At 37.0% G+C, this 18261-nt stretch overlaps 1 protein-coding gene across 3 annotated transcripts in view; it reads right to left on the bottom strand.

Moving 5' to 3' along the window:
• Positions 1 to 427: 427 nt before the first annotated feature.
• The window catches only part of MYLIP (myosin regulatory light chain interacting protein), a 20989-nt gene continuing 3155 nt past the window's right edge, over positions 428 to 18261 (bottom strand). For all 3 annotated transcript variants that reach the window (XM_073331960.1, XM_073331961.1, XM_073331963.1), the window contains 5 exons: positions 5241 to 5426; positions 4184 to 4381; positions 3513 to 3677; positions 2454 to 2874; positions 428 to 1910 (listed from right to left, as the gene is read on the bottom strand). In XM_073331960.1, coding sequence (XP_073188061.1) covers positions 1821 to 1910; positions 2454 to 2874; positions 3513 to 3677; positions 4184 to 4381; positions 5241 to 5426 — 1060 coding nt within the window. In that variant the 3' untranslated portion in view covers positions 428 to 1820. The remainder of the gene's footprint in view (positions 1911 to 2453; positions 2875 to 3512; positions 3678 to 4183; positions 4382 to 5240; positions 5427 to 18261) is intronic.

Below are 18261 nucleotides of genomic sequence, written 5' to 3'. Positions count from 1 at the left end.
ACATTTTAAGCACTATTAACCTGAATCAGGTTTCAGAGTAACAGCCGTGTTAGTCTGTATTCGCAAAAAGAAAAGGAGTACTTGTGGCACCTTAGAGACTAACCAATTTATTTGAGCATGAGCTTTCATGAGCTACAGCTCACTTCATCGGATGCATCCGATGAAGTGAGCTGTAGCTCACGAAAGCTCATGCTCAAATAAATTGGTTAGTCTCTAAGGTGCCACAAGTACTCCTTTTCTATTAACCTGAATGGCAGTTACAAATGGTCAGTACCTCTTAGATCAGTCCCAAAATATGCAGGTTTATGAAAAAGAATGGACAATATGACAACTGCAAAGGAATGGATTAAATTATGTATGACATGGCAGGATTTCTCACAAAGCTAATAAGCAGACTTCCAAATACTATCAATAATGTAGAAAGACATCTGATTTAAAGTCCTTTATTAACCTGAATATAAAAAGACAGAAGTTGTCTACAATATAGGACAGAGTTCTTGCTTCATGTGGAAACAAAATTTCTTTACAAAGTGAAAAAATAAATACCTCTTGGAGTAAGGTTTATATGCTAATATGTGCGATAAAAAAGTAGAGTTTTAATATTTTGACAAAATGTCTGTGCAAAGAAACAAATGCATAAACACACATTACCGCTACATTAAGGCAATATGAAAAGTATACTCAGAAAATCTCAGTAAAGTGACAGTGTAGTTTTCTAGCTTTAATTTAGCTAGTATTGCACCCAAATATGGTCTTCTAGTTTCCTCTAAATCATGGAGGATACACTAGTTGACTGAAGTCCAAAATGCCCAAATGCGGGGTGGAATATAAAGAGTTTTAGCAAGATAGATAACCAAGCAACTCAAAAAGTAAACTTATGAAAGCACTTAAATTATACAACATTTACACTATTTAGGCCAAAATGGATTTTTGATAGTTCAAGCAAAATCAGCCTCCACAGGTATGGCAGATTTATAGGATGACAGATGAATTTGTGGCAACCTGGACACATCTCTAGGGTTGGCTAACTTAAATCCTTCCCAAGTGGAAATGGTTTCCCCTTTTGATTTGCAAGCAAAGCCCCAGAACATTTCCTCATTGGAGCATCATTACTAAGCAGGAGAGACTTTCCTGACTAACCCCTCAACATCCAGAAATTAAAATTTGCTGTAAAGAACACTTCCAAAATTATCACTGATTTGAATTAAGCTTTGATTAGATTGCTGATTTAAATACAACTGCTTGCTTAAAGCCTTGCAACCTCAGGTTTTTAAAAATACCTGATTTTTAAAATAGTTTCCCCTCACTTCAGAACAATTTACTAAACACAAACTATGAACATAACACTAAAACTGATGTATACATTTGTAAAAAACTAGTTTTGCTATTAAAATAATGGAGTGATCACACTAAAGGAACAAAATAAAAAGAAACTTAAAACCAATTATAAAATGTGTAAAACTACATATTGAAATATCCCTGCTGGGTATATCAAATTGACTTTACACCACATTCCCCAGAATTACCTAGCTTTTGGCAATATTGCCACATTGCAAGCTCATGCATCAAGAAGAACTTTTTCATCCTTTAGATGACATGAATTTATTTAGAGTTCTGTTTTCACAAGATGTCTCCAAACCATCTTCTTAGGCATGCTGAACAGAGAATATTGACCCCTCCATGACCCAAAGGTGTAGTGGGGTTTTGCTTCTCATTGTAGGCAGGAGCTGGAGTGATTGCCTTCTTCACAATCAATGGCTGTAGTTCATCTTAGTGCAGTTTGTAAAAAGTACATGATGCTTCAGAAGTGTACATGTTGATCATATCACTGTCAGATTGAGAAGACTGGTGTGGGTTGGCAAATACACGTGCTGGACATGCTCTACCCGAGACCTGCAAACTGGGCATGACTGGAGAGAAGATAGAAAGTATTAGGGAACACTCCTTCACAACAATTTTCAGAGACCCTATATGTCTCATGAGCACAAAGTCATCACCTTAATGAATAAACATTGTTGGTGAGACTGAAGTATTCAGGTCTGTCTCTATATTTCCAACATGATACCACAAGAAACTTCCATGCCACTGATTCCTAACTTCTCCGCAAAAAATGCCTTAATTTACATCAAAAGTAATGACTACATACTATACGAGACCTGAAGAAGAGCTCTGTGCAAGCTCAAAAAACTTGTCTTTCACCAACAGAAGCTAGTCCAATAAATTACCTCACCTACGTTGTCTTTCTTCACAATACAGCCTCACCTATTTAGTTTATCATCTAAACATAAGATTGTGAACTAAGACATTATGCAAACTGAGTTTAAATACCAAATCAAACTTTGCTGAGTATATTGGTCAAGATCAGTTAATTATACTAGTAAAAAATGAACTGTAAAGTGAAATCAATTGTTTAACACATTAATGTTGAATGTCCCAAGTGACACTGCAATTACCTGCAATTGGGCAGCACAGGTCTCACAGCATACTGTGTGGCCACAGGGACAAAAGGTTGAATTTATTTCTTCCTCACAACACACCATACATAGCATAGACTCCTTCAGCTTCCGCAACTTCTCTTGAAGAGCTTTTGTTTGCTGGCAGCTGAGACCCTCACAGCTGTCACAGTTCATATTACTTTCTGAAGACTTAAGGGGAGAATTCGGTGGCGTTTGGTCACTTCTTGAAACAAGATCCACAATACCAGCATTGTAAAGAGTCCTCCTCGCATGATCATAAACCTCCTTTGATGTTCGTTTAATGTCAAAGACATACTTTTTGCCAAGATTAATGTTTTCATTCAGGAACAAGGATGCTAGGTGACCCTTTAAATCTCGACTGTACTGCATCATGACAGCGCTAGTAACAGTGTCACACCTACAAGACAAACCCATGAGACAAGTGAAAAACTTGATTAGTTAATACTGAAGCCTCAATGTATCTTATTTGTCCCCTGAACTCAGACACCCGCGAAGGATGGAAGATCCACAGCATGGTTAGCCTACATAATTTTGTTTCTATATATGACAGCTGTATTTTGCAAGGATTTTTAAAAACAGGATTAGAGGAATGAAGCTATAGATTATTTTGATGTTTTCCATAAATTATAAACTTGTTTTCATTTCTAGCATATATTAGTGTCTACTGCTTACTGAGGTATCTATTAGAAACCGATTTAGTTCTCATTCTGAGAAAGTGCTATGTATATTGTAGTAGTGCAGAGAAATATTTTGTATATTCTCACCCCAGAAAAACCTCAACAATAAGAATCTATCCAGCTCTTGGATGTAACAGAAGCAAAGTAGGACTATGCTTGAATTTTGTTTCATACCATTCCTGGTGTTGTGTGCGCAGGAGTAGCAGCAAAGATATGATGGAATTCTGCAGGGGAATATCTAAAATGCAAGGTAGTCTGAGGAAGTGTCAAATACCTACAATCCTGTGCCAAGTTTAAATCCTGACTCAACTGCTGCTGAAAAGGTAGGAAGAGCGGTTTACCCACTAGTAATACAAACCTGTAAAATGCATGTGTCTCTGTTATTGCTCTGTACAGTCCACTTGCTGCTCTGGTACTGATCATCTTAAACAAGAGAACTATGCTATTACCAGACTCCTTGGTGACTGTCAGATACACATTCTTCCCAGACTGGGTTGCCATTTGAACAACAGGATAAGCAATCCTAAATGTGAATAGAAAATGATGAGTAGTGTGCACGTCGGGGGGATTATTCTCCTTCTAAAAATTAAGACAATTTCTACAGCCACTCACATACTGTACTATGAGAAACGTCCTCTAAGACTACCCAGAAGAAATTAACAGCTACATTTGCAAACAAAGAGGCCTTCCCAATCTTCTATAATGCTAGATTGAAAATGCTACACTGAACAAGTACAGGACCGCTATACCACTAATATAGTCCCCATGGAAGCACATAATTTATTTGTATAGCCCCAAACACAGCATTTTAAATCAATGGTCTCCTGATGAAAAGGCTATCAGAAGTGGATAAATCCCCAGGCACTGCATGCTTTGGCAGCTTCTTGCATGGTCCAACCAGAACACAAAGATACAAAAGATTTTAAACACACTTCCTTTAGAACACCACAGTTTTGATTATATAGGTATAGAGCCAAACTATAGCTCACAGAAAAGTCAGAAGGTGAGATTTTCGCCCCAAGAACTTACCTGTTAATGGGGCTGAAGTCATCTTTACAGATGGAGATGCCGTCAGGCCCAACACCAATAAGAAGTTTCTGCCCTTCACTGTCTCTCACTGAGTGCCACTCCACCCCATAGTTCTCCAGTGATGACACAATCTGCAGAACCTGGTACTCTGCTGAAGCCTGGCTCAGCCCTTCTAGTTCCTTGTGCTTTGCAGTAATACTGTGGATAAAAAAAGACTGACAGGTGAACCATTCAGCCATATGCAGTAATTTACAGCAACATCTCATTTTAACAAGGTTTTAAATGATCAAGTTAGGTGGTCCTTATATAAAAGTACTAAATTAATTGGTCTGTTTAGTTATAGCTGGCTATATGTTTCTGATCATTAAAGTGACAGAACTAATTAAATATTCTTGGACTATTTAAAGGATCCATATATTGATTGATTGAGTGTGTGTGTAGAAAGAGAGATCCTTTCTTTATATAAATATAACGAAAAAGCTGCATGCTATTTTCGAAACTGTCCCTTGTGTAGAAAGGCTTTCAGATTGCAAAGTTCCTAGCAGTAAAAAATTCACATGCATGCAAATACAACATTTAGAATTTTTCTCCTTGACGTTCAGGTTTTACACTAGAAAAATATGTGCGCGTGCGCAAGAAGTAGACTCAGGCTTGTTTACAACACAATCTAAGGGTATTAAAATTATGGAGAGTCTAGGTATCTAAAGTCCTAAAATTGTACCTTTAGACAAATATAGTCTTCTATATGAAAGACTATTTAGGCTACTTTTACTTCCTAATCAAGGAATATTTAAATAGTTACCACTTCTATTTCGAAAAAGGAAATGTAAACTGCAGTCTACAAATGCAGCAGATATGTAGGGCCACTTTCATTAAAAACATTCTGGTTAGAGTTTGGTTTCCTTTCAAAGAATAGCTGACTAACACTAGCTTTGATTTTTTTGCAACATCACTTACACTTACGTTTTAGCACCAAATAGCCAGAAATTATCATTTACTAATTTAAATTCTTAAACAATTTTTGTCACTGGTTAGAGTAGTTACAGCAGTTACTTACCTGTCTAAGGTGGCAGTAGTGAGCTCCTTTGCACACATCTCTTCGTAACTGTACTTGGCAGTATTCTGGTTATAATCCCCAAACTTCATGTGAGCCAACAATGCACTAAGTTCAATGGCATGCTCTGAAGAACATTGAAGATTACCAGCCAAAAGATCCTCCCTTATATGCAAGAAAAACATATGCCTGCAAGAGAATTACTTTTTATTTTTAAAAAGTTTGACTAGCATAGAAGTCAATAATTGTTTGAGACTCTAGACTGGTCACTGAGCATATTAAATAACGAATAGTTCTGGCATCAGAGTTAGAAAACTAACTTGATTTTGTTAACGCTTATGCTATCTTTTCAAAAGCCAGCCTACATTAAAAGATGAGTTTCTTTCAGTAGCTTCATTTAAATACTGAATTGTCCAGCAAGTCCAAAAAGATCAAATATCTTAAGGCCATTAAAAAAAATTCTCACCATCAGTGAATATCTGAAATGTTAAACTCATCAAGTGAGAATTACAGATTAAACAAAGAAAACACTCATATTGCATGTAAAAGGCTACCCATGTAGTTACATTGTTCCACTGTCATTTCTAAATAAATATGCATTACTTCAGTGTGCACTATCATTTGTAGTTAAGTGAAGCAAATATTATAAAATACTAAGCATAAATCAGCACATGCAGTTCTGTGAAATATTACAGTTGAGAAATCTGTGGGAGATTTTTCTGTTTATTCAAAACAAACAGCTCTCCAATAGTACTCTTACAGAGGTGGTGTAATTTTCCCCAGCCTGAAAGAATCCAGTGAAAAATACTTGAAAAACCTATAAAAGTGCTGTGAAAACATATATATACTATGTTTACTTTGTAAGCATATTTATTCAGCCATTTATTGCCGTTCTGGGTTTAGCCTCGGACCTTTAGATTTGGATCTGTCATGTTGGCTAAACAGTTGAAAAAACAGGATGGATAAAAATCAATTTGAAAAATTCAGACTTATTTAAATCAATTTAAATTAAACCAATTTAAAATTTGACAACCTATATTTAGACCTAAACTTATTATAAGCTATAAAAATAATTTACATTACATAAAAATAGACTTCAAGCGGTATGTATTTTCAGCTGTTTTAAAAGAAGTCAAATCACTGAACTGGTGGCAGTCACTCACTAAGCACCAGGAATCCGAGTCTGAAATGCTAAAACAGCTTTTGACAGAAGTAGTCTCTTCCGCAGATGCAGAGAATATTTTCTTCAAGTCACTTTTTTCAACTAGTTCAGATCAATGACTAGTTTATTCAAAGGTGAGAAACCGAAGGAGAATTGAAAAAAGCAGGAAAGCCTGTTTTAATATTCCAAATTATAAATAAAAATTAGGTATGAAGATGAGATGTTCTAGTTCTAAAATCTTGGAAGGGCCTGATGACCAGAAACCACCAGCTCAATTCAGTAACTACTAATACTTCCTTTGTTTAATAAAACAGTTTTAAATGCAAAACATGATCAACTTTTTCTTATGTATCCAGCACACTGAAGGTAGTTTTATAGAATTAATAAAACCAAACTTAGAAAAATATTGGTTCTGTACATTTAATTTTTCCATCCACATAGAGCTTGAAACAAGTCTCATGTAAAAAATTAATTTAGTAAATATGAAAATGCTTCACTCATCATTTTCTAACATAATAAAAATGTAAAAATTAAGAACCTGAACAAATGAATGTTAAGCTCTGTAACTGCTTAAAATGTGTAGATACACTGTATCCTTCTGGTTAGCAAGAGTACCACCAAATTTAGTTTAAAGGCCACATTTTGTTTCAAATCAACATGTTTTAAGGGTTACCAACCAATGAGAATCAACCTTACATACTTCAGGAAACTAACTACAGAGTACAAATGCAAAACAAGATTAAAAGTCATGGTTTCCTGCTTGCCAATTTAAATCAGTTAAACCTGGTGATAGAAATCAATGTGATCACAGACTAACTGCCATATTTCGGGTGTTAAAGCAGAGACTCATCCTGAAGCAAGATGCTGAGCTACTCCAAGGTCTGGAACAGGGACTTAAGGGCTTGTCTACACTTGAAACGCTACCCACTGTAGCGCTTCAGTGTAGACACTACTATGCCAACAGGAGTTCTCCTGTCAGGGTATGTAATCCAACTCCCCAAGAGGCAGTAGCTAGGACAATGGAAGAATTCTAACAGCCTGTGTAAACTGATCTAGCCCCTGGTGTAACGATGTTGCTGAGGGGTGTGGATTTTTCACACTCCTGAGCAATGTAGTTGGGTCGATCTAACTTTTCAGCGTAGGCCAGGCCTTAAGCTACGTCTACACTTACAACATTATGCCACTGTAGCACTTCAGTGTATATACTCACTACAGCAACATAAGGGGGTTTCCTGGTGCTGTAGTAATCTACTTCACTGAGAGGGGGTAGCTAGGGGAATTGAAGAATTCTTCCACCCATCTAGCATGGTCTGCACACCCCTGAGCGACGTAGCTGCGTCAATTTAATTTTACAGTTTAGACCAGACCTTATCTGGGAATCAATATTCTGCCCTTCCATTTCAATAGTGGAAGTTTTATGCAATGGCATATTTGATCTTGAATTAAAATAAATGTATTTTCTGCATTTTGAGGTGAACATAAAACCTATCTAATCTTGCTAATCAATTTTTGACCATGTTTATTTTAGACCATTTATTTTAGAACTATCCATTTTCATTTCTTCAGCTAACTTGTTCACCAGTTCCCTACCTTTTTAACTTTAGACATGCTGAGTCAGGTAAGTTCTTACATTTCGTAATCCTTACGCATTTGCCAACCAATTTGATGCACTGAGCGGCAGATTTCACATTTGCTACAGTTAGAATGAGAAAGTTATCTAATGAATAAAATATTGTAAAGACTAAAAATAACGAGAGCTAGCCCAGGCCTGAGTGGTGATGAGTTGCAACCTGAGTTGCAGCTCTCTTCCCCCGCCACCCTCCAGGGAGGAGGGGAAGAGAAGGGATGCTTAGATCTTCAATCTGACTACATACCAATACACACAAGAGAGAATTGATATACCAAATATAAAAACTAACCAAAATAATTGTTTTATAAAGCAATCCTTATGAATCATGAAAAAAAAATTCATTTTATTTTTGGTTTGCAGTTTACCTCTAAAAAAACCTGAAGCATTATTAAAAAATTGCAACATGTTTAACTCTAGGGTTTATATCAAATTGAAATTTTAGCCACATGCATGCAATCTGACAATATATTTAACTTTTTAAGAGCAATTAATGCAGGTTATCTAAATTAAACTACTCAGACTTGCTCTGGCCAAGAGAGCTGTCTAACAGTAATCATTTGTTCAACTTTGCCTCCCCCCAAGATTAGAAATATGAAAAGTCTGTTTATACATTTCTGCATACTACTGCTCTTTGAAAGTACTTATTATTTATGTAACAGTGACATTTAAAGGAATATAGCAAACTTGAAAACATTCTCTGCCTGAAAAATTTACTCCTACTATAGTTGCAAGTGACAAGATTACAACTTAAAAAAAAGCAAAAAAAAATTTCAGTGTGCTTTGTGCAGTTGACAGCACTTTGATTATACAGGAGAAACAGCAAGACAATCTCTACCATTACTGAGAAGGCCCTACAGACATCAACAGGGAGCTGTGAAAAAGCTAAAGATTTCTCCAGCAGATAGAAATGCATTAGAGAAGAAACTACAATAGAGACAACTGTTCTAGAACCACTTCCACCGTCTCTTGCTAAAGACCTATCAAGCCTAAAAAGTGAAGACGCAGAGAAGATACAGAATTCCAGTGTGACCTTGGGCAAGTCACTTGGCCTCTCTGTGCCTCAGTTCATCAACTATAAAATGGAGATAACAGTACTTCCCTAGCTTACAGAGGTGTTGTGAGGTGTTCAGATATCATGGTAATGGGGGCCAGATAAATAGTTCAGATGGACGCCCACTGTAGCTTTTTCACCTTTATTTTTATAAAAGGACACTTGAATGGAGCAGACAAAGCAAAACTGGGATGGAAAAATTTCCGAAGGCTTTAATCATTGATTACAGAGCGCTCAACATTTAAAATGCTAATTTTGACCAGTGTTCCCTCTTCATACAACCTGTTTCAGTTCACACTCCCCAAAATCATTTTAATGAATATCTAGGTTCCAGTTGCCTGATACACGTGCAACAACCAGAACCTCAGAATCTGGTGAAGTCAGCTGATACTACCCAGGGCAGATCACCAAATTAAAATAATGGTGTGTTACTTAACATGAAGAGTTGTGAACTAGACTCCTAATTTTGCAAAGTTAATCTGCAGGGCTGAATGGACTACCTGTAGCATTCTTGAGCCAGAAGGCATTAAACCAAATTTCTGCAAACTAGTTTTGGGGCTTGAGTACAAAGCTTTTATTGGATCTCCAAAAGCCAGGACAGACTCAGGTGGATCTCTAAGGCAAAAGGTGCTCAATTCTTCAGATCTATGCATTCATTTCTACGACATTCTGTTCAACAAGCCAGAGAGATTCAGCACATTCAGAAAACTGACTGGAAAGTCAAGATAAAAATGAAGTGGTGGTCCCAAGAAGCATTCCTGTAGCAGTTCACTAATTCAAAAACTGAAGCCGCCTTTAAGTTGGTTTCTATTTAATTTTTTTAAACAAACTGCACCGGTTGCTATAAACGATTTCAGTTCAACAAGTTTATTAAAACTGAATTAAACAGTCACTGACCAAGTTTCATGGCTACATTATTTATCGTTTTAGTTATACAAGGATACATTTTTAACCCTTACAAACATGCTGGAAAAAACACTACTTTAGTCTCATTAGAATTGCTACAAAAGTTAGTACTTCACCAGTTCTAAGATTCCGCCTTCTCTTATATCATGTGACTGATTCAAACAAGTAGTTCTTTAATTTATTTTTCCAAACCAGTTGTACAGTATCACTTCAACCTTAAAACCTCTTTAAAATATAAAGCAAATCTTCATAATGCAAATTTTCACTCTTAATTTAAGTTTTAACCATGGTTTGTGTTAATCTTAATATCTCCCAGACTTTGGCACACTTCTGACATTACTAAGCCTGTGAAAAAAATAAACTCTGAAATCAATTGTATACAGAAAAACTGCTTTCCAGTGTAGTAATAGAAAGTCACCCATACCTCCCTTGAAGACCTTCAATCAGATTCACATAACGTTGTAACACTAATAGGAAAAAACTGAAATTAAGAGTTTAATCTTACTACTCTGCAATGCAGGACAAATCCTCCTCTCAAGTTTAACTGTAGTATTCCTGCATGACAATCATTCAAAATTTCTTGCCTCCAGTGTAATGCACCCAAGATTGTATAGCATTAGGATATTAAAACTTGTCTTCTGTTTGAGTATGAATATTTTTTGTTTGAGAATGAAGCCAGGTGCTCCAGAATATTTCTGGATATAAAGCAGACTACCTCAAAATATAATCTACAGAATTACTGTCAGAATTGCAAAGTAGCTAAAGGTTTGTCCATACAGGATAACTCACCAAAGTTAAGATAATTAACTAAAGGTGAAGTTAGGGTGCATACATTAAAGTGCATTGCACCCCAAAGTGGATCTTCTCATTCAGAAGTAAAATGGCCTTAGTTTGCTGTAGCTTGATCCTTGGAATTAAGGCCATTTTACTTCTCAATGCAAGGATCCGCACAGGGATTTAATGCACTAATATATGTGCATTAACTTCACAACTTTAGTTAGTATGGCAACTCCCACGTAGACAAGCCCTTAGTCTTCAATTTGACATTTCTAGCTAATTGTAGCCCATAACAGGACTCGGGAGTCCCAAGGCTTTTTGAAATAAAGCATTTAAGGCAGTTGGAACAACAGTACCAAGAGGCTTCTGGCCAAGCACCTACAACATTAAAATTAGTTTATTTTAATCTTGTCTTGCCCTAATCTCTATCATACAAATTTTACGGATGTTTTAGCAGCATACACAAACCCTCAGAAAAAATTTTCAGAATCAAATGCATAGTGGCTTAGATTTATTTTTCTTTTTGATAGTACTTTTTTTCCCAAAGTTAAAAAGCAATGCTAGGGATGCAGAAAAGGTGGTCAACATAAGGATTTTTGTCTAAATGGTCAACGGTATGAAAATAATTTTAGGGGTACTGAAAACTACCAACCCTAATCACTAACACGAATCTACATGCTGTGCCTACTGTTCCTCTCTTCATACATGATTTATGCAGAGTCCCTGGAGTGACAGCTGTTGCAAACAGAAACAGGTACTTAGGAGCCATAATGAAATTTAGACAGGGGCAAAATTCAACAGCCCACAGAAAGCATAATTGTACATATTCCAGATTTTAAGTCAGACTTGAAATTCTACTTCCCCTTCAAGAAAAAAGTTCACACTTAATATGCAAGTTCTGATATCAAAATATTCCTTTTGTATCCATAAAGGTAATTAAAAATCTTTTTAGTCTAGTAAGGTAAATATGGGAACAGTCCAACAGAGCTGTCTTAATCCCTTTCTTGTTCCACGCTCCAGCTGAATGGTGTCTACAAGGGAATGAAGCAAAAAAAGAGCTGCAATCTCCTCTCTGCTTGTGGTGGGAGAGGCAATAGGTGGCCAGTGTTTCTCAAAAACTAGGTGGCACAACCAGGAACATACATCTCTTGGAACTTCCAGTTACTGTGCTCCTGGTAGAAATACTGCTGGTCCTTTGGGGGCTAAACCCCTCTAGTACTTGGGGGTCCTCTCACTGATACTGAAATGTAATTTGCAGCTCCTTGCATGAGGTGAATTTGAACTATGAAGTATAATTCTCTCAAAATGGAGTTACACTGTTGAAAAACCACCATCTGAAAAGCTGAAAAATAAGGCCCACCTACCCCAACAAGATGACCCAATGTAAGTTAGTTACCTGATATGAGAATTTAAAACTCTGCACTGGTGTACTCCTATTATATTTCCCAGTATCTCTATCCTAGTTTGCTCTCTGTAAAAGTAAGTGAAAGGTTACTAACACTATTCAACTCTGCTTCAGATAAACAATTAGATGCATTCAAACACACGCTAGTTTCAATGGCAGCAGTTAGCTTTTATTTGCTCTTAAAATAAGAGGGCACCATATCTAATTCAATTCCATGCGCAGCCAGTGTTACTATGTAAAAAGCGAGAAACTGGTCATTTCCTCACTCTATCCCCCATATAATCAAATGTCTAAACTAGCTATAAATTTACATAAACAAACCAGCCATTCTTACTAACATTGGCCCGTAAGAGCAACTAGGTAATGTGGTAATGAAGCAGTTCACTGTACTAGTCTTTAAACCAGAATGCTTATTTTGCATTTTTCTTACTGAGTCACTATATGTGTATTTCAAAAATACACACGTAAACAAAACAGTCCTCAATGGAATATGGCAATGCCATATTTTTGAGCAAAACTATTTTCAAAGCAAGTAAAACAGAGCTATTTTAAATGCTAGTTCATTAGACTTTTCAGTGTAATATGTCAGTGACAAAAAGGTGCCAAGAGCTATATATGAGTATCTGATTTTCAACCCAGTCACACAAGTAAGTTATATACTTTGTCTCAGTGTCAGGTTACTGAAATAACTTTAATAAAGCTTGTTTTAGTCAGGCATTATGTTTCTCAGCTTTCTAGAAAACCTGTTTTAAATAGAAAGCTAACTTTAATAGAAGTGATGGCCTCTGGTCAATTAGGAAACAAAATATAACTAATTGGCATCAATCTTTGCAGAAAGCTTTCTTAACAAAATAAAGTGTCCATATATCACATACTGGAAAAAAGATGTGGACAGACAAATTACCCCAGAGGTATGAGGCTTGATTTGGAAAACCATCAACCTATCAACCTCAGTCTAATACAATAAAATAAAATTTCTTTAAGATACTGTTCAAAGGGTATCTCACATCAGTTAGGTTAAAAATATAAAAAGGAAATAAATGCTGGAGAAATTATGGTGAAAGAGGAGATTTTATGATTATCCAACGGTCACGTCCAGTCATTAGAGTATTGCGATGCAATCCATAACCAAATATCACAAATTGTTAGTCTCTAAGGTGCCACAAGTACTCCTTTTCTAGTTGAAATGGTCACACAAAAGGAAAGAAGAATTGGTCTCATCTGCTAATAGCCGCTCCACTACTGATCGCCTCATACTGGAAAAAGAAAAACTGACAACCACAGAGGAATAGTTCAAAAAAATATGGGAGGTTGTGGTTATGGAAAACACCATATTAACCGAACAAACAGAAGGCAGACTGATACTTCGACAAAATACACCCATCCCTTTTTAAAAAAATATTAACATTTGATAGACATGCCTTGTCTTACTTAAATAGGTGTATATAGAGATTTCATTTAATTTATTAAAATCACTAGAAACAATACAGGTGTTGTGATAATGCTTACTCTGTAACATGGTAACACCCTGTTTAATAGAAAGATTTGATGATTAAATTCCTGTATAATGTCTTTTTGTACAAAAGCTAACTGTTGTAATGATAGTTTGGTTTCTGCTATTTACCAAGCAAGGATTCGTAAGCTTGTTTAAACATTCCTAAATAAAGAGTTAAAAAATAAAAATGAAGCTTGTTTTATTTTACTTAGAATAATCTTTACTTTAAAATTAATTTCAATGCTATACTTCATAAACAATGCACATTTTGTACATATGGGCTCAAGCTGAGACTTTATCTTAACATACAAAATAATAAAGCAGTACATTTCAAAAGTACTACTATTAACTGCAATTTGTCCCTTCATACAGTTTGGCAAACATTGCTTATTGTTATAAAAAGGTGACAAGTTCCAAGACTTCTTTGCTACTTGTTTCACAAAGAAATCTTTTAACCACAAAAGCAGAACTTTCTGCCTCGAGACAAGAGTTCTAAGCCAATCAGGAATTGAATGTCTTCAGATCCTGGGCTGCGTTCCAATGCAACAGTCAGTGATTTGTTAGACATGCCTAGTAGCTATTAGTCAGGGGTTACTCGCAGTCAATGACCTAAAGTTACATTACCATCACTTTACCATAGGGAGCCATACATCCTCCTCTGAAGCCTCATTGCTAAAACAAGTACAGAAGAGCCACTCCTAGTCACTTCTGAGGTTTTAAAGTTTAACAAACTCATCTGAAAGTATAAGCTAAAACTGCTTCTGAAGTCTGCCAATCATCTTGGATCACAACTTCAAACCTATTTGCTTCCCAACTCTAAAATCCCATTTGCCTTCTGTTAGAAAATTGTTTTATAGCAAGTTCTTTGATACAGCAAACACCACCTCTTAAACCCCAATTCCTTCGAATTCAATGGAGCAAGAACCCTGCTACAGTGATCACTTGACAGTATAGGTTATTCTAATGAACAAACTACTTTAACCAAGCCTGGACCATCTATTAAAACGTCTATTTACAAATGCAAAAAAATATTTTGAAAACCATGAAAGATGGAAATGTCTTTTAAACTGTGTTAGAACATAAACTGGTAATGTTTCAGATAAAATGAAAAAGTATATTCTCTCTCAAAGGAATTTATTTCCTACTCAAAGAATAACAGAAACCTCAAAGACTGGAAAAGTATACAACATATGTCCTTGAAATAGGCCTGCTCTTTTCTACATGTCTGAGAAAGCTTGCTTGGGAAATTTGAGCTGCCACAGCATATTATTTCAATAGATCTATGCCTGCATTGACCATTTTACCTTTTATTTCAATGGAAACCAGTCTAAATTTGTGAACTTTGCAGCCGGAGTTCACCACAATAAAGGATTTAGATTTTAAAAAAACCAGCAGCCAGCCAATAAACTGAAACCCAGATTAGAGCACCGATAAAAGCAACTGTTTCCCCACTCTTTAAAAGGAAGAAAAATTTAGTAGGCATAAGATACTTCATGCACACCTCCATTTACTTAACTAATGGCAGCTGTTTCATGGCCATAAAGGTTACACAAATTAATCTGCTATGCCCTGGAAAGCCTAGCAATGCAAAGAAAAATAAAGACCATAGAAAATATTTAAGAGTTTAAACTTTTATTTTCCACTATTTTCCATGTAGGCAAGAAAGAGAGGGTACTATTAAGTCAAAACAGCTTTCTGACATCTATTTGAAAGAAGTTGTTTTGAATACGTAACTGACATAAGAATTGTAGACAACATTGTAAACTGAACACTCAGGCCATGACTACGCTACAGCTGTAAAGCCACAGTGGAGGCACTTCCTACATCGATGAAAGGCTTTTCTTGATGTACTTAATCCACCTGTCTGAGAAGCGATAGCTAGGTCAATGGAAGACTTCTTCTTCTGTCAACCTTACTAAATCTACACCAGGGGTTAGGCTGACCTAACTATGGTGCTCAGAGCATCAAATTTTTCATGGACCTGAGCAATGTAGCAAGGTCAATCTAACTTCTGTGCATAGACCAGGCCTCTGAGTTGAATAATAAGTGTTAGCATACAGAGTTCTTTCTAATGAAATGGTAAAATTGCCTATTTGTGTTCTAACTTTAAAACCATTCAAAAAGGGGCAAAAAAACAGTGTTTGACAACTGTCACTCCAGCTCTTCAGTATTGTAGTATCTAGTAATTTACAGCTAACATGCTTTTGTAATTTAAAAACAAGTGTGGTATTTAGTTAATTTAAGGAAAATCCAGGGCTGTGATCTGCATACGTCATGGTGTCAAGGTGTGAAAAACATAAGCTAACTTCAGAGGCAATATTTAATGTGGTACAAGCTAGACCTCCTGGCCTTATCTACACTGAAGAAATTGTCATGTTAACCACCGTTCAAGACCACTTGACAGCCAACATATTTTTACATACAAAATTTTCATCAACAATGCACAGGCATTTGCACAACTGCTTTGAATAAAGCTGACTTTCACGTCATCCATCCCTGTGTTATCTGCATGGTTGCAATGTCAATGAAGAATACAAGGTGTTGCAGCTGTAGTGGTACAAATGACCCTCCAAACATGCCAGTGCACCTGCTCATTATTCAGTGACAGCTCAGACAAGCTTCTGGCCTGCTCTCCCTCCTCAATGTCTTCCCCTTACACAGGCCTGAGAATGCCATGGCATCTGCAGTGAGTGTGAGAGAATGTGTACCAGGCTGTAGCTCCTGGCCTTCAGGGACCACATGTAGTACTTTCTATAGGACAGAAATACTGGAACCAAATGAATTAAACCAGAAATGTGACCACAAGAAAAACAGACATTATGCAGTTCCAGAGTGCTGTGTATATCCAAAAGAGGATTGCTTAGTGAGGCCTCTCCAGTTGCAACTTGCACCATTGTAACCCCACCAGTTCAGTTAATAGTTTAATTATCTAACACAGGTGCAACCTAAAAGACCTACTTACATCAATGTGAGTGCAAAAAGGTTTATGTTTGTGTAATTTACACAACAAAGTTAGGTGGTCTCAAGCCTGGTCTAAACCTAAAATTTAGGCTGACTTAGCTACCCTGAGAGATGCAGTTAAGACAACCTAAGTTCTAGTATAGATGCTATGACTTCAATGCAAGAAGTCTTCTGTTAACCTAGCCACCACCTCTCGTGGGGATGAATTAACAATAAAACAGAAAAATCCCTTCCATCACTGTAGCAAGTGTCTACAGTACTGTATAGGCACACAGCTGCAGCGCTGTAGCTGGGGCACTATAACGTTTGGAGTATAGACAAGCCCTCAGTTAAAACTAAGTTTGTCCTTTTTTATTATAAGGGAAGTCTTTTCATTTTCTCTGACTTTTTCAACCAGAGAAATATCAAGAATGTCAAGCCAGTTCTTCCCTTGTTATACAGGACTTTTGGAAGTTCTCGGGCTTTAGACCGTGAGCTCTGACACCTTAACTGAATACTCAGGAGTATTCTATCTTTATAAAAGGATTCTCTCGCTCTCAAATGTTCATTGGAATTCAATATGTAAAAAGTACCACTCAAACTCCTTCCCCTCTCAACTGCTGTACTTGCATGAAGTTGTCAAGGCAGTTTCACTAAATCTCTGGATGACCAAGAATTTCCAAGATAGAAAGGATTTGAATTTATATTATAAAACAAATTAAAAAAATTCAGATCTTCATACATCATAAAGAGGGGAAAAAGGACACATCTAATATGTAATCTTCCTGAGTAATAAGCATTCAGATCAGACCATCAGCCACACCGCACAAATGAATTAGCTGAAAATTTCTGGTAAAATGAAGAGTGAAATACCCGACAATCCTGGTATATGCATGTTCATAATAAACTTGAATTTCACATTAAGATAGTGGATCATCATATTTTGTGCTATTTGTTTTCAGACAGTAGAGTTCATCAGTTTATGGCCCCCATCTAACACTAGAACCTAATGGCTGACAGAAATTAAATATACAAATGCTTTATGTTGCTAGTTCAAAAGGAAGAAAGTTATTGACCCCTCCAAATGAAGATGTGAGACATTTTCTCGTGTAAATTAAAATCAATAAGGCTTCATTACTATTTTTGCTGGAGTTTGGAACTCAAAAGATTGGTAACGATGCATTTTTCTGAAATGTAATGCATCGTCAATTTAGTTATTGTGCTTTGTTAGTACACCTCTACCTGATATAACACGACCCGATATAACACGGGTGCACATACAACGCCGTAAAGCTCTGACACGCTGCTCTGAGCAGCATGTTAAGGATGCCGGGCCGGGGCATTGGATAAGGGGCAGAGGGTCTCAGGGGTGGTCAGGGGCTCCCTCCCACCCCCAGGGTCTGGGAGGCAGGAGCTGTGGGGGGGCACTTTTGGGGGCCCCGCAGTCCCAGAGTGGCCCGGGTGATTAGTGGGGAGCCGGAAGCAACCCACCCCACTTCCCTCACCCCAGCCCCAGCCATGTTGCTTGGGGGAGGGGGCTTGCAGGAAAGGATTCCCCCCCGCACTCACCGGCAGCAGAGCAGCCCAGCCCCAGCCCGCTCCCAGCCACGGCACTCCACTTCCCGCTGCAGGTGAGTGCGGGACCTTTCCCCAACACA

Source organism: Lepidochelys kempii, chromosome 2 (assembly GCF_965140265.1).
Source record: "Lepidochelys kempii isolate rLepKem1 chromosome 2, rLepKem1.hap2, whole genome shotgun sequence".
Classification (NCBI taxonomy): Eukaryota; Metazoa; Chordata; order Testudines; family Cheloniidae; genus Lepidochelys; species Lepidochelys kempii.
This window is presented reverse-complemented; position numbering and strand designations above follow the sequence as displayed.